The following is a 21,052-nucleotide window of genomic DNA, read 5'->3' as shown; positions in this document are numbered from 1 at the left end:
GAGCACATCCACAAACCCAAATCACCGTCAGCAGCCCAGCCAGAGCTCCCCCAGCTCTCAGGGGTGGGATACATGGGAAGAGATAATGGGGCTGTGTGCACCCAGAGGTGATCCAGAAAGTGAAAGGGGCAGCCTGTTAACGTGTAAGCAAAGCTCCCCTTACAGTGATGGGTAGACCTCCCCTGGCTATCCACTGCCAGGCCTTTTAAAATATATTTTTTTAAATGCTTAATACAGTTCAGAGCATTCCCAATGGAATCAAATTCATCGCACTGGCAACAGAGTGTAAGGTTTATTTAGAAAAATAACAGCTCGTAGTTTAAGAAAGACTTGAAAGAGAGGGATGAGAAAGGCGAATTTAGTGCTTTGGGATTTAAGAGTCTATAAAAAGGTTGAAGCATGAGGAGAGAGAGAGAGAGAGAGAGAGAGAGAGAGAGAGAGAGAGAGAGAGAGAGAGATCAGAGTAGGATTAGCAGCTCTGAGGAAGGCAGAAGGGGGCCGTCAGTCATGAAAACACATTGTGTGAAAATTATCAGATGTGTGGTGTTCAGTGTGTGGGGTGTGTGGGGGGGGAATTTTATGTGCTAACTGGACACCAGGGTGTGTCACTAAGAGATTAGAACGTTTCAGGAAGACAGGGAAGAGTGGGCAAGAGAGGACTCAACTGGGACCTGCCCACCTGGCGTTGGGGTAGATAAATCAACAAAGCAAACTTGCTGGTTACAGGTGGAACAATTCGAACGGAATGACAAAATAAAGGCCGACTCCGGTGTCACACTGTACTTCAAAGTCCACCCCAGGGGATTGCAAACACAGAGGTGGGAGATGGGGCCTGGAGACCCCCCACCCCCACCCTGTTCTGACTTTCTTTCCTAACAGCCTTTAAAAGGCCAGCTGTTCAGGAAGGGACCGTTTCAAAGAAAACAAAGAGTCAAGTCTATTCCTGCTTCACGAATTAGCAGGTGATGATTTTTCTTTATTGTTTTAAGTTACAAAGGAGGACATAAAGAAGAATGACAGGGAGGGGGCAGTTGTTTGCAACGAGGACCCCCAGACTACACAGCCCAGCCTGTAGCTAAATTTCATATGTCCTTGGGAGACTGTGGAACTTCCCGGACACGTACTCAGAATGCAGAGGCTTTTAGAACTGTTTTAGAAAACAGTTCGGAATTTTTCCTTGAAAGTTAAGCCCCAATATTCCATATAAACTAACCAATATTTATCCCCAAATATTTACACAAGAGAAGGAAGGATACATATTCCTAGAGGTGTTCCTTGGCTATCCTTAGCAGTTTTATTTAGAACAGTCAAAACCGGGAGCATGCCCCAGGCCTGTCCACGTGTGAATAAACACACTGCAGTACAGCCTGCAAAAGAACACTTCCCAGCAACACGGAATAATTCTAACAGACAATAGCCTGGAACAAACATAGGAATAACTATCACTGTATGTGATGGTTTAATAAAAATGGCCTCCACAGGCTTATATATCTGCATGCTAAATTCCCAATTGATAAACCCTTTGGGAAGGACTAGGAGGTGTGACATTGCTGAAGAAGCATGTGTGTCACTTGGGGTTGGCTTTGAGGTTTCAAAAGCCCATGCCTCCCTCTGCCTGCTACCTGTGGATAAGGAAGGATGCAAATCCCTCAGTTACGGCTGCAGCACCATGCCTCTCTGCTTCCTGAGGTGATGACCATGGCTCTTTAAAACCGTGAGCCAGCCCCCAGTGAAATGCTTCCTTTGTAAGAGTTGCCTTGGTCACAGTGTCTCCTCACAGCACCACAACAGTGACTAAGACTGAACAAGAGAAGCCAGACCAAAAACTAAAAGCACCCAGCGTGTGATTCCATTGATATAATATTATGAAGATGAGATCAAACTATAAAATGGAGTAGATTAGTAGTCTCACAAAGATAGCGTGGAGAGAGGGATAGAGTGGGCAGATGCCAGAAAGGAAACCCAGAGCCAGTGACTATGCTAATCTACATTTTTAATCATTAAATTAAACAATCAATAGTGATGGTGTTTTCGAGGTAGGGATGTTGTCAACATTCATCATGCTGGTATCAGAGAGAGATGCCTTAGTGGTTAAAAGCACTCATTGCTCCAAAAGAGGATCTAAGTTCAATTCCCAGTACCCATATGGCAGATCACAGCTGTCCATAACTGTTGGCGGAGACTACTTGTTCATGTCCTAGCCACCCACCCCCAAAATAAGGGCACAGAAACTGTATTAACTAAAAACATTGCTCAGCCTATTAGCTTATGCATATTTCTATGATGTAGGTGGGTCTTCTGTCTATGTGTTATTTTCATTGGTTAATAAAGAGACTGCCTTGGCCCTTTGACAGGACAGAAAATTAGGTAGGCAGAGTAAACAGAACAGAATGCTGGGAAGAGGGCAATGAGGCAGACGCCATGGAGCCAGTCATCAGGTCAGGCATGCTGAATCTTTCCCGGTAAGCCACCACCTCGTGGTGCTACACAGATTATTAGAAATGGGTTAATCAAGATGTGAGAGTTAGCCAGTAACTAACTCTCTAGAGATAACGGGCCAGGCAGTGTTTAAATGAATACAATTTGTGTGTTATTATTTCCGGGGCTAAGCTAGCCGTGTGGGAACCGGGCAGGATGAAAAGCAGGCCTGCCCGCAGCTCCATACTACATTTCTAACTAGGTCTGAAATCTCAAATTAACCCATTTCTATTAGTCTGTATTACCACGTGGTTGTGACCTACTGGAAAGGTTCTGTCTGGCATCCTGCAGCAGCTACATGGCTTCCCTTTTACTCTGCCTACTTTCTCCCAGCATTCAGTTTAGTTTCCCTGCCTAGCTCTATTCTTGTCTGTCATTGGCTCAAAGAGTTTTTTTATTAACCGATGATAGTAAAACATATTCACAGCATACAAAGGGGAATCCCACATCACATAACTCCAGTTCCAGGGGATCCATTGTTATCTTCTGGTCTCCATAGGTACCAGGTATGCATGCCTGCAGGCAAAATATGCATACACATAGAATAAATTGAATAAATCTTAAAGTCTCATCAGGCTTCATGTTTTCAACACATCAACTCTACCTCAACAAGGCTGTAAAACTTAGAATAAGGAAAGGAAGTGGGCAGGAGAGCAGTCTGTAAGTAGAGAAAGCCTGTGCAATGGCTTGTGTTTCACATCTGCAAAGGACAGTGTGCCAGGCTGGCCTGAGGCTCAGTGGGCAGATCGCTTGCCTTCCACAGTACACCATGGGTTCATTCCCTGGCACTATGTGAATCAGGTGTGGTGGTGCCCAACTGTAATCCCAGGATGTGAAGGGTGGAGACAAACTCAAGGTCATCCTCAGCGATAGAGCAAGTTCAAATCCAGCCTGAAATATGACCACCCATCTCTACTTAATTAATTACTGTGTTGTTGAACATGCCCTCCATCTTGGAGACAGAATGAAAACTCTTGGCGCTTGTGTTTGCCTGGCCTCGGAGAGAAGGAATGGCGGCTCTTCAGACTCACCTGCCCACAGTGGAACTGATTGCCCTCAAACAGGAAAGCTGGCCAATTAAATAGGACACAATTTTAAATGAGACTACTCCATAAAACGTTAGCCTTCCCTATGGACAAAGATTTAGTAATTTTGAATGACGAACTCATGCCAAAGAGAAACAGAAGAAAGTTAACGATCTTTACAACCAGAAAATGCTGTGAATGGCAGACTCGCCCTCTGGGAGGCTGGTGTTTCACAGCTATGAGGATTGACAACAGAGTCTAGACATGTTTCTAGGCTTCCCAATCAGATTTCCCTGGATGGAGATAGAGCTAAAATAAACCAAATCTCAGATCACTGTTTGTCCTAGTTAGTTTTAATTGTTGACTTGACACAGCCCAGTGTCACCTGAGAAGGGAGTGTAGATTGAGGAATTGCTTGAATCACATGGGCCTGTCTTTGGGGATTGTCTAGATCGTTAATTGACATAGGAGGGCTTAGCCCATGGTGGGCAGCGACATTCCCTGGGCAGGTGGGCTGGGCTGCACAAGGAGTGAGCTAAGCATAAGGTTATAAGTGAGCCAGCAAGCAATGTTCCTACATGGTTTTTGCTTCATACTCCTGCTTCAGTTCTTCCTTGACGTCCTTCAGCAACAGATTATGTTAGGACAGATCTCCCTACTCCAGGCTGCTTGGTTACTGCAACAGATGGAAGCTAGGGCAGATTCCTCCCACATTCAGTCCAAGAAGGAAGTTCAGAACAGGTGCATCAGGCACAGGACACACAATAGTTTAGGGATGGCAGTCTTCTTGAGCCACCGCACTGATGAAACACTCTACACAGGTGGTCTCCCCCACTACACATGGTCAGCATCAATGCTCTCCGCGGTGTCCCCACCATGTCTGCTCAGCAATACATGTTAACACCGGCATCGAGCTGGACACAGGATCATGACAGGGAAGAAACAACACATTGCTTAAATTTTAAAATCAAGAAAAGAAAGCCAGCTGGGGTGACACTCACCTGTGGTTCCATGCTGTATGTGTATTTAAGTAGTTGGAAAGCGGTGGTCTTTTGTTTGCTTGGTTTTATTTGTTTTGGGATCTGATGGTTGAATGAGAATGTACAATTCGTGTGGTCCAAAGTATAAGAAATGTGTGCAAGCCTTCTGTTTGGTGTCTCTCGGCTGTAGATGTGTTGACACCCAGGGTCACTCGGGACGTCATGGACTGTTAGCATCAGCCCTGCTTTGTGAGACCCTGTGAGGTAGAGGACTGTGGAACTGTGTGTCCCATCTGAGCTGTGGAAAGGGACATCAGGTCTATTATGTGTAGATGCCTGTGTTCTTTCCACGGTAGTGCAGGGATGCTAATCTACCAGCACCACACCGGCCTCGCTCTTCCTGGGATGTCTACAGGGGAAGCCAGTGAGCCAGCTAGGGAATGATGCCTCTGCAGTGCTTCTGGGGCATGGGTGTGGCAGGTTGGTACCCTGCCGCTGACTCACCTGCTGAGGGCTGCTGAGGAAGCCACACAGAACGGACCTCACAGCCCGCCTTCTCCTTCCAGAAGGATGTCCTGCGGTCGGATCTTGTCGTCTGCTCAGCAGCTGCTGTCCTCTCCTTTGCGGTCAGTGCCAGTACCGTCTTCCTGTCCTTACGGGTAGGTGTCCCCAAGGCTCTGCCCTCCCTTTCTATTCTCTCAGTGGAGGTCAGATATGGAATGAGGGCCCAGAGAGGCAGACGACTCTGGGGAGAGAGCAGAAGCCAAGGGAGAGGGCTAAGGAGCACACACACTGAGAACGCTATTCAAGAGGAGATTTGGGCCACCCCCTTGTGTCACCTCCTCTCTCCCACGGGGAGGTGTTTTGTCTCTCAGAGTGATGGGACAGCTTGTCATCAAGGACAGTCGTTAGTGTGGTGGGTTGGGAACAGACACCAGACCTCCTTCAGTAGAGAGAGAAGTGGTTGTGTTTAGATTAAGACAGAAGTTGCAGCGATGGAAGGGACCGTTTGGGCATCTTTACTGGGAAAAAGCACAAGCAAGGGCCACGTGGGACCCTGCCTTGCAGCTCGTATAAACATGGGACACCCAGGGCTTCCACGTCTTCCTGGAATATTCTATCAGCTGTGTGTGCTCTTCTCTAGTCCTAGAAGGACTGGGGATGTGTTCCTGGGGGTTTAGGATTCTCCAGCCTCTTCCAGGGATCACCTCCCCACCATGTTCTTCGCAGCTCTCAGCACGCAGATCTTCCTATGAGATGGGAAGAGGGCTGGGGACTTGGCTCAGTCAGTGGAATGCTTGTCTTGTAAGCCTTGCCAGCCAGCCTCGACTGCTTAGTGAATGCTAGGCCGGTGAGAGACTGCCTCAAAAAATAAGATGAACGGTACCTGATAAATGACATCCAAGATTACCCTCTGACTTCCTCATGCATACATGTATCTTATGTACAACTACACAGACATAACATGCACACACAGAAAAAAAATAGGGAAAGGAAGGAGTGATGGTGGGTTTATGCGTTATTTACAAACATGTCTTCATTGACCCTTGACCTCTTTCTCTTTTGCAGCCTTTTCTCAGCATCGTGCTCTTTGCCCTGGCAGGCACAGTGGGACTCATCACCCACCACCTGCTCCCACAGCTCCGAAAGCACCACCCGTGGATGTGGGTTTCTCACCCTGTGCTCAAGAGCAAGGAGTGCCAGCAACGGGAAGCAAGAGGTCAGTGCCCCAGCCTTATGAGGGACCATGATGAGGGGAACACCCTTCTCAGAGCCAGTGTGCCCAGCTTCATGAGTGTGCTCCATGCCACAGGGCCACATGCCTCAAAGGACACAGGGGTTCAGTGCATGTTTGCCCATAATAGAAGCAAAGAAAGTCTTTGTGCTGCAGACTCTAGGTCTTGCCCAAAACAGGCTGGCCAGGGGGAAGAAGAAAGGAAGTCTGTCAGATTAGATGTGTGCTCTGTTAAAATAGTCATTGCTTACAATTTCACAGGAAGATCAACTTACATTGTTCATGTCGGGAGGGTACAATTCAGGATCACATTGGCTGGGCCCTAAGGACGACATCTCTTCATATTCGCCCGTTAACTCTCAGGCTCTGGATTCTCGAGTTTCCATGAATTAACTTTGTGTAGACAGAAGCTGTGTCTAAATGGGTTGACCTAGCAGTTACCCTGGGAGAAACAGCCTGGTGTAAGCGGCAACTTCAGAGCTTTAGTTAAGAACTACATCTCTTCTGGAAGCTGGAGATTAAACCCAGCATGGAGGAAACTCTGGGTTTAATCTCTAGCACCGAATACATGGGTGTGGAGGCCTGAAATCTGAAGGCAGATGTGAGAGGATCAGAAGTCCATCCTCAGCTACACAGTAAGTGTGAGGATAGTCTAGGCAACATGACCCTGGCCTCTAAATAAAAATCAATTTTAAAAATGTAGTGTTTTTTTCTAGATAGGAATTCTTGCTATTTCTTGGTGAGATCCTTTTCACTCCGCAATTTCTTGTGCCATGTGTGAACAGATGGAAGGGGGACCGGCTTGTTTCTATTTTCAGACATGTAAAATGAATTCCCAGGATTTTAAGCCACTGAAATCGTCTAGCAGTGCTGGTCTGCATGGTCTCTCTGCCTACTGTGACCTGTGGGTTCCCGAGTATTCACTTAGGCCTTTCAAACACCAGGTGGGTGAAGGCACCAAAGGACTCGAGGAAAGTTCTGGATTTAGCAGCTTCAGCAGCCTCGGGTGCCAAGAAAAGTAAGAAAAAGCGTTGAAAAGAAGGAATAAAGAGGTCGTAAGGTGCTGGTGGCGGACGTCCAGCCTGGTGAGCCTGCGGCAGGGGACGGCTCTGGGCGGAGACCAGAAGCTGCTGGATTGCAAGCAGAACGAGATGGAGTCGCGTGGGTGGCGAGCGAAGTGATGTATCCAAAACTGTTAGCTTCCGTGGAGAGATGAAGGAGTATAGCTCAGGCTCCAGTTCCCAGGGCTTCTCCGCAAAGGAGAGCCAAGGAGAGCCAAGCCCAAGGGCTCCGTTGATGTGCTCTTTAACATTCTCAGCCATTTCATGTGCTACATGAATGCAAATTATTGCCATCTTACAAAGACCTCTTCCTAGATGGCTGGTAGAAAATAGTCCTGCCCTGGTTGGCCTATGATTGCTGTGATCAACACGGGGACTGAAAGTCACTGGGGAAGGAAAGAGTTTGTCTCATCTTAGGACTTCCTGGTCACACTCCAACCTTGAGGGAAGTCAGTGCAGGAGCTGAAGCAGAGTTGTGGAGCAGTGCTGTCTTCTGACTTCTCAGCCTGTGTTCTTGTAACACCAGGACCACCTGCCTGGGGATGGCACAGCCCACCCTGGGCTGCCGGCCCACATCCATCAGCCATCAAGAAAAGGCCCCACAGACGTTCCCACAGGCCCATCTCCTGGAGACAGTTTCTCAGCTGAGGTTCCCTCTTCTCTGGGTGTCAGGGGACAACTGAAGGGCACTGGCAGGTAGATGATGAGTTGGTTGTCTTCCTTCTTGTGGCAGCAAAAATACCCAAGAAATGTACGGAAGGAAGCGTTTGCTTTGGTTCACAGTTTGAAGGAGCATTCATCTTAGTAGGGAAGGTGTGAGCTGGAGGCAGCCTAGGGAAGGTGTGAACTGGAGGCAGCCTAGGGGAGGTGTGAACTGGAGACAGCCCAGGGGAGGTGTGAACTGGAGACAGCCTAGGGGAGGTGTGAACTGGAGGCAGCCTAGGGGAGGTGTGATCTGGGGACAACCTAGGGAAGGTGTGAGCTGGAAGCAGCCTAGGGAAGGTGTGAGCTGGAGGCAGCCTAGGGAAGGTGTGAGCTGGAGGCAGCCTAGGGAAGGTGTGAGCTGGAGGCAGCCAGTCACTTGGCATCCACAGTCATAAAGCAGAGACCAATGGATGTTTGTGCTCAGCTCACTTTTTCCTCTTTACCCCACCCCAGGCCTCAGACCACAGAAATAGCGTCATTCTTATTTAAAGTAGGCTTCTCACCTCAATTAACAGAATCCCGGTAATCTCTCATGGCTCTGCCCAGAGGTTTGTGTCCCAGGTGATTCTAGATCCTGTCAAGGTAACAATGGTTATTAGTCACCACGGGTGGATATTCAGATAAACTAGAAAGTATATGGGACCAAATAATGAACGTTGAATCTGGCACATGGGTGCTGTTCTGTATGTGTTGGCTGAGCGAACAGATAAACTGCCCGCTGCTTTGTAAACCCCCAGGTGAACAGAGGATCCCTGTGGGCTGGCGTGTGCAGGGAAGCCTCTGGACCTGGAGGACGTGTGGAAGGATGCACTGGGGAACATGTTGGTTGTGAAACGTTTACACTTTCATTTTTGGACGCATTAGAATAAACGAATTAGGATTATGTAAATTATGAAACACATCAATTGAGGATCTCATTTAAATATCAATTTTTAAAAATGTACTATTAATGATTCAGTAGCACGTCCCAGATTTGCAGTTCTGCAAAGAGATCTAGCTTGCGCTGCGGCGACGCGGGTCTCTGCTGCAGACTTGTTGGCTTCCGCATGTGACAGACGTGGCTCGGAGGGAAGCTGCCTTCTCTCGTGTATGTGTCACTTATGTCAAAGTGACTGGGAGTGTTGGAAATCAAACAGAACAAGCTGTAATGAGAAGCAGCAGCTGCCTGTCAGCCCGGCCCTCCCATCTCTGAGTCCTTCTTCCCAAGAAAAATGACTTCCTCCTCTTTGGACAGCCTGTTGATTTTACCATAATTCTTCCAAACAAAGCTACCGTATTTGTTCTGTGCCTTGGCATGTCTGATTTGCTTCTCTGTCATCTTCTGATTCACTCCCCTCATCTGGTGGCCTCTCTCTTGGCTGGGACACTTATCTCCCTGTGTCAGGCGTGACGAGAGCTGAGTGACTGGGGTGATAGCAGTCAGCTTCACGAGTGGAGACGAAAGGTTTGGGACACACTCATGTCCACTCTAAGGAGAGGGCCTAGAGAAGCCCAACCTAGAGAGGAAAGGTTTTAGGGGACTCATGGTTCCAGGGCTTTCAGTCCTCCAAGGCAGTTCATGGTGTCAGGAGCGTGAGGCAGGGCCTGTTCACGTCATGGATGACCAGGCAAAAGAGCAAAGCTGGAACCAGAGGTCAGACAGCACCCTCAGAGGCCCACTCCTGGGCTCCTAGTGATCCATTTCTCCCAGCAAGGCCCCACCTCCTAAGGACTCCACACTGTCCTCACACAGTGCCACCAGGTGGGGACCAAGCACCCAAACGTGAACCTGTGAGGGACATTTCAAAGGCAAACAATAAGGACACGATTCTGTTAGCATTAGGGTGTGGACAGAAATTTTAAAAGGACAGCTTTGAATCAAGTGAATTCTAGAAGCAGGAAAGATTGAAAAAAGCTCCAGCTAGCAGAATGGAGAAAGCAAGGGAGGGAAGAAGCCAGGGACAGAGTAAGGAAGGGAAAGAGGGAGGGGAGGGAGGGGAGGGAGGAGCAGGGGAAGGGTCTCTGTTGCTGCAGTGAAATACCATAATGAAAGCAGTTTGGGAGGAAACGGCCCGTTTTGCTTCTGTTTCCATCACAGTTCATTTTCAAAGGTACTCCGGGTAGGAACCTGGAGGTAGGGACTGATGCAGAGGCCAAGGAGGGGTGGGGTGCTGCTTCCGGACTTGTTCGCCATGGCTTGCTCAGCCCTCTTCCTTGTGGCACCCGGACCACCAGTCCAGCAGCGGCACCACCCCTCACAGGCTGGCCCTCCCACATCAGTCACTAATTGAGAAGATGCCCTCCAGTCCTGCCTACAGCTGAGTGTTATGGTGTGCTTTCTGATTGAGGCTCTCTAGCTTGTGTCTAGTGGCATAGAAGCCAGCTAGCACAGTGCCCCACAAACCAGTCCTGGACGAGTTATATTAAACTGATTGAAAGCAGGGTGGGGTCGACTTTTGTAAGCATGACCTTAAAATAAAGAGCCGCCCGAGAAACAAAGGATGTTTTTCATTCCTCAAAACTGAACGTAGGGCTAGAGAGATGGCTCAGGAGCATGCGCACCGCTCCTGCACAGGACCTGAATTCGGTTGCTCCTGCCTGTGCCAGTTGGCTCACAATTGCTTGGACTCCAACTCCAGGAGATCCGATACCCTTTTCAGGCCTCTGGGTGTGCCTGCCTTCACCACCACACACCCCACACATACATACACATGCTTAAAAAGAGGAAATCTCTCTTTTGGAAATGATGAACTTAAACTTGCCATCTCCTCCGATTGCTTTTACTGCATTTTGCTTGTTTGACAGTTTGCCACAGAGTGAAACTTGATTATATTTATTAGCTCAGTCAAAAATATAAAGTGCCCGGCGTGTGCCAAGGACAGTGCAGAATACAGGGGCAGGAGTCACAGGTGGCCCCACTGAAGGGACCCACCACACACACACACACACACACACACACACACACACAGCCCGACTCTGATCTACCAGGTTGCCTCTGTAGTCACATCTTTAGCCAGTGAATGAACTGGTGATGTGTCCTTCCCTATTGCTGGGCGCACATCACAAAAGACAAAAATGACGTGTGATACAGCTATGGCTTTCCTTGATCAAAAAAGGAGCAAAGAGTCCTAATTCAGATTTGCGGGGAAGCGGAGGAGGCAGCACTGGGAAAACATTAAACAGGCCTGAAGAGATTTCAGGCTGACCTCCGAGTAGAGGAAGAGGCCTCCAGGTATGGGGTGAGGTGCCAGGAGCTCTGAACTTTAGTGAGGTTATGGAGAAAAGAAAGGTCATGAACTTCGAGATTATCCCAAGCAGAGTTCAAGGGCCCCAAGTAGCCCTGTGATTGGCCATCCTCTGCTTTGGAAGTGCGGCATACTTAAAGAAAACTGACATCGTGGATGGAGTGTGTGTACCCCAGGGAAGGCCTTTACAGCCTTGGCTCCAGCCCAGAAGGAAGAAGAGAGCAAGAAATACCTATGGGAAACAGATTGTCCATGCCAGGGTACTAACTCCAGCTATGGTCACGCCGCTCGGTAGGGTTTCTCTGTCCTGGATATCCCAGAGGTGACCCCCTCAGTGCCTCAAGCACAAAGCCCCAATCTTTTCGGCTTTTGGTTCTGATCTGAATAGATTGGTTTCCTAAAGCTTGAAAGCATCCTGAGGAGTCCTGATTAATTTTTAATTATTGGTAAGCCCATCGTCGTCCCACCAGCACCTAAATAAAACACAGCCTGAACCCCCTTTAAGAAAGTGTAGAGCCTTGAAGCGCAGCGAGCCGTCAATAAACTTGCAAATGGCATCATTATTTTGCATTCTGTCGCTTGGGGGCCTCATATTCCAAGGGAAAGAGAAAGAAAAGCTCTCTGGTAATGGGTTTTTATGGTCTCTTTGCATATTGAGCACGTTCCAGAGAGGCAGCTATAAAATATGATCACACGGCTTTTCTTTTCAACTGTGCAGCGAATGACTACAGAGACAATTTGGGGACTGAAGACACACGTTTATCATGTCTTTGCATTTGCAAAGTTTGCTTTTTATTAGCTTTCCCTGACTGCCTCACAAGAAAGGATTAAGTTAAAGTTTCAGAATTCTGGACCTGGGCTTTTGTTTAAGGATCCTTCAGTGTCGTCGGTCACCATTCCGTGGGCGCCCTTCTGCCCCCAACTGCAAACATTCCTTGTGAGATCCATGGGCTCAGAGCTCGAAGCATCTCCTTAGACTACATTACTGAGGTCGGCAGGATTCTGAGACAGGCTAGATTGGAAATGAAATTAATTTTCCATCAGTATCTGAGTAAACAGACCCTGACCTCACAGCTTGGGAGCTGGGGGATTTTTGATTCACTTCCGCTGTACTGTTCCATAATGGTGAAATGTTTTCCCCTTAGCATCCAGCCTGTACCCCACTCCTGCTGTGTGTGCCACACCCAAGCTGCCATGCTCTGTCCTCAGGGCTCTTCGTGGATAGATGCAGAATCTTTTAGTGGCAGGCATCACATGTCACCTGCTGTCAGATTCACGGCCCTTGTAGCAGTCTAGTGGCAAAGAGAGCTGAATGGTCGAGTTCAGCCTGGGTTCTCACTCAGCCTCAGTCAGTTTCTCCTCGTCTCCCCCCTTCCTCTGTGTTCTCTCTCCCCACTTCTTTCTTCCCTCCCTCTCTCCCTCCCCCTCTGGCTGGTTGTGTGTATGTCTAAGGTTCTATAGAATAATAGTAAACATATTACATAAACACAGTAGACAGTGAACCTTGACGGCTCAGACCTTTAATCTCAGCACTCAGGAGGCAGAGGCAGACCAATCTCTGTGAGTTCAAGGTCAGCCTGAACTACATAGAGAGTTCTGGGCCAGCCAGGGCTGCAGAGTAAGACCCTGCCTTATAAACACAAGCCCACCAACTCTCACTTCACAGAGAAGAGATCTCATTCTGGAGCCAAATATAAGTGAGTGACCATGGCCCGGGAACACAGACTTAGGTTACCCCAAATTCCGTATTTTCCTGTGCTAACATTTTCATGAAGATTTTGCGGTTAAAAACAAAGTTGTAAGCCAAGGAACTTTTAAGACTGTGTTGATGAAAACATCGCGACTCAGGTTAAAGTGAGGTGGACGATCTCAGCTCTAGGTCTCAGATGCTGTCTGTTCATGTTCTTAACCTTCGGGTTGGTGAATAAGTGTTCGTTTGTGTGCCCCTTTTGTGCGTGCTGTTTGTGTGAGGGTCTGTATGCTCACAGGTGTGAGCACGTATGGGTACGAATGCATGCGGAGGTCCAAAGTCGACATCAGGCGTCTTTTCTTGAGCATTTTCCGTTTTATTATTGAGGCGGGGGTTTCTCAACTGAACCCAAGGTTTGATGAGCAGTTAGACTAGCTAGCCAGGTGCCCCGGGGATCCTGTCTCTACCCTGTGGTTGGTTACCTTGCCTGCTGGCTTCTTATGTTGGTTCACAGATCCAGACTTCAGTTTTCGCAATTGCACATTGCATATTTTCCCTGCTGAGCTGTGAGAAGGGATTTTTACCTGCTAGCCATAGGATGCCGGGTCCAACCAGAGGTGGCTACTTAGGGGGCTAAAGATAACCCAAGAGAATTTGGTTGTGGACATGTGACCTTCCAGCTTTCTACAATCCTGAGAATTTTAAACTGTGAATCATTCAGCATAATGTGGGATATTTAACAGGGCGCAACACTTCTTCTGAAAACTTGAGGCCATGGGGTAAATGAGTTTGGGTTTGGTCTTAGGTTAATTTTGTTCTGGCATCAGTGAGGCACAGAGCTCCTTCATAGAGGCCACTGCTCAGCTTCTGCCTGATTACGGGGTCAGCGTGTCTGAAGGATCCAGGCACCAGCCATCCATATCCTTGACTGGATGGCCTGACCTTTTGGGGCACATGCTTCCTCTTGCAGAGTCTGGCAATAGGAAGAAATGTTGGCAGTTCCTTTTGTACTCTCTATGACCAAATGCCTAGCAAGACCTTTTTTTTTTTTCTTTTTTTTGGCTAGGGTCAATTCACTTGGGTCCATGGTTTCAGAGGATTATTGTCTGCTATGGTGGGGAAGATGGGGAGACTGAAGCAGCTCAGATGCTTGCTCTGTGGTGCAGGAACTGGCATCAGGATCATGACATCGCTACAGCTCAAGACAGAAAAGATAAGAGCTCTGGCTAACCTGGAAGTGGGCATCACCCTCAAGGCCCAGCCCACAGTGATCGCTTCTGCCTAACAACCACACTCCAAAAGGTTCTACAGCCTCCCAGAATGGCACCACCATCTGGGGACCAAGCGTGCAAACATGTGAGCCTGTGGGGACATTCCACATCCAAATCATAATAAGCTTTAATGCCTGAGTCTCCCCGAAACTCTAAGATCACAAACACATGGCTCAGAGTGGCAGAGGGACTGTGGTTTCATTCTTATACACAGACACGTGTGTAGACTCTCTGACAGACACATGGGCAACACGGAAACACAGCCACATAAGCAGACACATAGACACACACAGACACAAACACATACAAACACGCACACACATAGACAGACAGGCACAAACACAAACAGATAAATACACAGACGTGCACATAGATACACAGACAGGTAGACAAGCTACATAGACACAGACCAGCACACACAAGCAGACATGCTCACACAAAGCTCAGACGGTTGCTGGCTCGATGAACAAGTCATTCCACTCTTACATATTTGGCAAATCACAGGAAGTGAGTGTGGAGCCAACCGCTGGTTATGTTTTCATTGAAATTTGCTGCTTTCTGTTCCTCGGGTGAGTCACTGAAGCCCGTGAACATCCTGTGTTTCTCGTCATGTTCTGCAGTAAGACCCTGTCAACACGATGGGAGGATTCCTGCCTTCTCCGCTCCCCGTCTCGAATCGCTCTTGTTGCCACACACTGGAAAATATCATTTTTAAAAGCAAACATGACAAGCTTTTGAAAATCTGCCACACATACACCCTTCCCCCGGCCAGATGGCTCCCGGCTCTCCCCAGCCTTGGCACCCATCCTTTCCTCTGACACACTGCGGGTGACATGGCTTGGATGCCTGTCCCTTTACTTTTAGGTTGTCATGTTTCTCTGAATTGGTGGCAAATGTTGATAGAACGCTAACATGTTTTCTGAAACAGGTTGAATGAGTTGCTTTTGATGTGATGCCTCAATCCAACACTGCTGATTCTTTACAGAAAGCGAAATCAGAAGAAAAACTCAATTTTATTCAGAAAGAGACTAAACAACTGATCTTTCAAGAGAGAAAACACAGGAAGGAAAGGAAAGGAAATGGAAGGGAGGGAAGGGGAGGGGAAGGAAGGAAGGAAGAGGAAGGGAGAGGAGGGGACACTCCTACCTCTGCATCCACCCTCCTTCATGAACTCAATTCTCTTTGACTTTTCCCTGTTTTAATGGAGCCTGACATATCTTTTGCTTTTCTTTGTAATTCTTTACCTTCCCCAGATAAAGATCATTGTCCCTATCTGATTAGAAGCATAAAGAGAGGTTTGACATTTATAAGCCTTACTCGAAGAACATTTGCTCTAGTGAGAAAGGATTTCGTGTCCAAAGACATGAAATACTGTGAAGACAAGCAGAAGCGGGAGGATGGTGACCTGGTGACCTCTGACTGCGTTTCATTGTCCCTAAATCTCCAAACAAGTCAGTTGTCTTGAAAACAGGGGTGCTGACCTGTGTGCTATCACCTGTGGACTGGGCAGAATCCGAGCTGCGAGCAGCAGCCCATCAGGAGACCCGGCACACAGTGCCTGGCACCGGGCACCCACCCCAGCCCTGCTGAACGGGGAGAGCTCTTGCGGTTTGTGTGTAAGAAGCCTCACAGTGCATTTTGTGTTTCTTTCAGATATTGCTCATCTGATGTGGTTTGAGAGACTCTACGTGTGGCTTCAGTGCTTTGAAAAGTATCTCTTGTATCCGGCCATCGTCCTGAACGCCCTCACTCTTGATGCCTTCTCCATAAGCAACTACAGGAGACTCGGGACCCAGTAAGTGGATGGCAGTTTATTGTCATACTAATGGGGGTTACATTTTCAGAACCAAGTACGTTTCCTCTAAACAGACAGCAAAAGCCAGTGTCCCGCGCCATACATAGTGGCCTCACGAAGGGAACCAGGGCAGTTTTTGCACTGAGTAAGCAGTCACTGTGCCGTGCCAGGGACGCCCCACGGTAGTGCCGAGGATAAACATCGGGGGGTCTGAGCATCTCCCTGCAGAAGATCAGCTGATGCTCCTCAGGTGACAGGAGCTCAGCATGAATCGGAAATCCCGGAGTCTTCACCGCTGCGCTTCAAGCTTCGCAAATTGCTCCGTATCGTTTTCGTTTAGCAAATAGCATGCTTTGGGGAGGGGGGAGGCGACCCTGTCACTGCTCTCTTTATTCATCAAGAGCGGCCTCATCAAGGTGTCCATGTTCTCACAAAGCATGAGCCGTGGGAGATTAAATCATTAGTTTCGTAGACAAACAATTCCTTCTGAATTTACAAATTGGTAATTTGCAGGTCTGTCGTTCTAACAGAAGGTGAGAGGCCCTGGCCAAATACAGTGCTGTGGTAGGGGGAGGTGCAGAAAAGCGATCCTAGGAGGGAAGGTTTCTCACGGGTCTGCCTGGGTCAGCTGCTCAGCTCATGCCATGGCAGAGGAAATTTAGGGAATTGACTCTTTTTGTTGTCTTTTGTTTGTTTTCGAGACAGGGTTTCTCTGTAGCTTTTGGAGCCTGTCCTAGAACTAGCTCTTATAGACCAGGCTGACCTCAACTCGCAGAGATCCACCTGCCTCTGCCTTCCGAGTGCTGGGATTAAAGGCGTGCGCCACCACCGCCCAGCCAGGGAATTGGCTTTTAAAGGCGATGAGAAAGCCTGTGGTCTCTAGAGCAGCAAACATGAGAAGCGCTGGAGGTGGGATGCAGAAATGCAAACGACTTTATTAAAACTGCATTTCCCTGTGTTCGATGCATAACGCGGGCTCTTGCTTTGACCAGGCGCGTGGGAGCAGACCCTGGCTGGGACAGTGCACGTGCTCTCCCGTGGCGTCTGTGGCCTCACATACACCCTGAAGGTTCTCCGTGACTGAGGAGAACAAGGACCTGTGACCACAACTTTTGAGGGACAGTCCCCTAATGTCCTTTCTGCTATTGTAAGAAAACACTAACCAAAGGCTGCTTAGAGGAGAGAATCAGAGGCTTACACATCCAGGTCTCTCGCGAGGGAGGAGTTTTGTTTGCTGTTCTAGTTGGCGCCGTGAACCTGGAAAAGCGGAACCTAAAAATGAGGCAGACTAAAGTCTCGTGCAATAGGCAGCTTTATTCAGAACATCAGACAGTTTATACTCCGAGGGTTAAGGAGAGTCTTCAGAGTGAAGGATACAATCATAAGGACAAGCTGCACATGGCAAAAATACGCTTTTTCCTAGAGTCACGAATGACAACAGCTGAAGCAAGCTCACTCGTGTCTCCTAGAAGGAGTACGAAAACACATTCTAAGAACAAGTCTATGTTTTTGAGGAAACTGAGCTCACAAGACTCTTGTCTTGCTTCTGTGGAGTTTCTCACAGACACTCAGAATTCCCCTTGTACAACTCCATTCTTGAACTGTATTCTGATAGAGCTGAATGCAGGAACCACTGGAGGACCGCTGCTTGCTGATTCTCTCCTAGGCTCATGCAAGCTAGCTTACTCATACAGCACGGGCCACCTGCCTAGTGCCACCCGTGGTGGGCCTGGCCCTCCTCCATCCATTAACAATGAAGACAATCCGCTACAGACATCCACAGGCCAAGTTGAACAAGGCTTGAGATTCCCTTCTCTTCTAGGCTGTATTGATTGACAAAACTAGCCAGGACAGACATAAAATGTCTTCAGTGACAAGGAGGCTATGCCAGGGAGTCAGTTCAGACCAAGTCTCCATTAAAACTTACCCTAAGAATGTAGATGGTCACCCCTGTTCTCTGAAGCCCTGTACCCCACCTGTAGATGTGGGTGGTGCAGGACCACATTGACCTCGTTAGCCTGCATGTGGCTTGTTGCGCAGTCAGACCTCAAGGGGCCAAAGTGATTGTATAACACATTGCATGATGTCATTGACCCATCCCCTTCTACCCATGCAGCTGGGACATTTTTCTGATGATCACCGCCGGCATGAAGCTACTGAGGACCGCGTTCTGTAACCCTGTTCACCAGTTTGCTAACTTGGGCTTCACGGTCATCTTTTTCCACTTTGACTACAAAGACATTTCTGAGAGCTTCCTCCTGGATTTCTTCATGGTGTCCATTGTATCCACCAAGGCAAGTTCCTTGCTCTTTTTCTTCATTTTTATTGATGGAGAGGCCGTGTCTCATGTTAACCCTACTTTTCCCGGGGAGGTTTAGAGAAATGTCTTCTCGCCAGAATGGAAAGATGGTCCAGACAGACCAAAGACAGAATCCCATTGAAGGCCAGCGTGATGAGCCAAAGATCTTACTGGGGTTATTTACCCAAGCTTGGGAGACACACAGACAGTTATACCCCTGGAAAACCCCAAATATGGTATGTCAAATGCATAGATAGCTATATAGCCTTGCAAAGTCCACAGCTCCCACTAAATCTTCTCCTCCTATGTACACCAATACTTGCTAAGTCTACATGTAGCTGAGACAGTAAGAAGTGGTAGCTAGAACTTCAAGGGAGGGTCTAGTGGCCTCCTCCTTTAGGGGGGAAGAGTTGCCAAGCCTTAGCTTCCCTCAAGGAACCCTTTAATCCTGGAATCTCTACTGTAACTGAGGCTGTACCCCCACTAGCATCCTCCCACAGCCCTGAGTCTTAGCTGCTCTCCTTGGCTCCCTTATGTCTTCAAAGTCAATACCATATGGGAGATGACTCTTACTTATTGCCATTCGACTTCTAGCTTGAGATTCATCCCTGACCCTCTCTAGACCACAGCTTCTGGATGCTGACCTCGAGCAAATACTTTCCAGATTTTACCTCAATAATAACTGGTCTCTTATTAACCACAACTGATTCTTCGGATCCAGCTGACCAGCATCAATTGTTCCAATAAAGCAAAGGTTTCATTACTGCTGGTCTCTTGTTAACTGCAGCTGATTCTTCAGCCCGAGATAAGCAGATACCATAGATTTTTATTCAAAATATCATATTAATGGCCCTGATAAAGTTGTTGAGAGACTCTCAATTTCTCTCTGACACTCACAAGCGAGTCCTCCACTGACTGCCTTTCTCTCGGAATTATCTTCCAAGTTCCCACAACAGGTCATTAAACTCTGAGTATTCAGTGTCTTTCCAGGCCAACGCTCCAAAATCATCCATCTTCCTCCTATAAAATAGTCCAAAACACAAAAGCCGCATGATGAGGTCCATCACAGCCAAACCCCACTCCTGGTACCAATTTCTAGTCTCATTTCCCTATTGCTGTGGTAAAACACTGATAAAAAGCAACTTGGGGAGAATGGGTTTATTTCATCTTACCTTTACAGTCTGTCATCAAAGGAAACCAAAGGCAGGAACTAAAGCAGACAGCACAGAGGAAGGCTGCCTGCTGGCTTGCTCCAGTCTAGGTCTCCCTGCTGGGGGTGGCACTGCTCACAGTGAGCTGGACCTTCCTACATCAGTCATGAATCAAGAAAACTCCCTGTAGTCCTGCCCACAGGCCATTCTGATGAAGACAGTTCCTCAACTGAAGGTCTGTGTGAAGTTGGCAAAACCTGACCAGAACCACCTTGTGCCGGTGGTCTTCCTACATCTTCCACTCGGATGCTGGTGTTAGAGGTGGGCACCACCACACTCACTTTGTGTAGTGTTGGGGCTGGAACCCAGAGTTTCACAAACACTAGACAACTACTCTACCACCAGAGTCACCTCCTATGGATCCTTTTGAACTATTGATCCAAATACATGTGATTTCAGACAGAACCAAACTAGGAACTTTCCTATTTTCTCTAATTGAAGCTCAAGGACTGTCAGTTAAATCAAGCACAGTGGCGCAGGGCTGCTCTCCTAGCACTCAGGAGATAGAGGCAGGACGATGAAAAGTTTAAGGTCGTCCTTGGCTACATGAAAGTTGGAGGCCCGAGAAAACTCTTGGAATGCTCTGGAGCTTTCTGGTCCATCCGATCTGGAACCACAGTAAGCTGTGTGTGGAGGACACTGGGTAGCTAAGGCTGTCTCATTATAAGCAGACCAAAGATGTCTGCAAAGATGGCATGCAAAGATCCTTGCATACCATCCCATCGGCCCTGGGACTTTTATAGGAACCGTTTTGTCTTGAATAAATTTTGCAAAAGGCTGTGGTTGCATGACCTGAGAAAACCCTGCCATCCCATAGCACACTGAACCTGAAATTCTGCAGGGCATTAGTTCAACATGGTGCTTTTGCCCCTCAGGAAATGAAAATTAACGGCGAGGCTGTTTCATGGCGATACTGCTTTAATAACCGCTACCAAGCCACAATGAGCAGCTTTGTTGTGGAGGACCGCGGTTCATGTTCAAGGTCTCAGCAGCAGTCTCTAAATGGCATTTTCTTGTACTTCATGCATATGGGTGGATGATCCTGCGTTTAAAATGAATTACTTTTTCTAAGAGTTTGGGATTTTAGAAAATAGTTTATTCAAAAAAACTTTGTTCCAAAATCAGTTACTGGACTGGGAAAGTGGCTCAGTTGGTAAAGCACTTGCCACACCGGCATGAGAGTCCAAGTTCAGGTCCCCAGAACCTATGTAAAAGCCTAAGAATGATGGCATGCTCCGGTAATTGCAGTCGTCATTGGGTGGTAAGACCGAGGGCCTAGGGCTCACCAACCAGACAACCTAACCAAGTCAGCTATCACCAGGTTCAGTGAAAGACCCTAGCTCAAAAAAAAAGATATCGAACTTTTGAGGAAGACACATGACAATTGGCCTCTGGGTTCCACACACGTGTGTGCATGCACACATAAACCACACACAAAAATCAGGAAAATTGCTATGATTGCCAAGCACTATCCTGGGGCCATCAGTCAATAGTGTGGTGGACAGCCCAGCCCTGGGACTCTGCATGGGCCAAGCACCACCCTGAGCACCTAGCTCATTTTCACAGCTTGGCCGGCCT

General features: G+C 48.0%; 1 protein-coding gene across 1 annotated transcript in view; it reads left to right on the top strand.

The window, feature by feature from the left end:
• Pcnx2 (pecanex 2) overlaps nucleotides 1-21,052 on the top strand; it is a 149,321-nt gene that overhangs the window by 77,324 nt on the left and 50,945 nt on the right. Inside the window, exons 18-21 of the mRNA XM_087900604.1 lie at nucleotides 5,050-5,142; nucleotides 6,053-6,203; nucleotides 15,823-15,964; nucleotides 18,081-18,258. Of these exons, the coding sequence (XP_087756730.1) occupies nucleotides 5,050-5,142; nucleotides 6,053-6,203; nucleotides 15,823-15,964; nucleotides 18,081-18,258 (564 nt within the window). The remainder of the gene's footprint in view (nucleotides 1-5,049; nucleotides 5,143-6,052; nucleotides 6,204-15,822; nucleotides 15,965-18,080; nucleotides 18,259-21,052) is intronic.

Source organism: Myodes glareolus, chromosome 22 (genome assembly GCF_982192425.1).
Source record: "Myodes glareolus chromosome 22, mMyoGla1.1, whole genome shotgun sequence".
NCBI classification, from domain to species: Eukaryota; Metazoa; Chordata; class Mammalia; order Rodentia; family Cricetidae; genus Myodes; species Myodes glareolus.
This window is presented reverse-complemented; position numbering and strand designations above follow the sequence as displayed.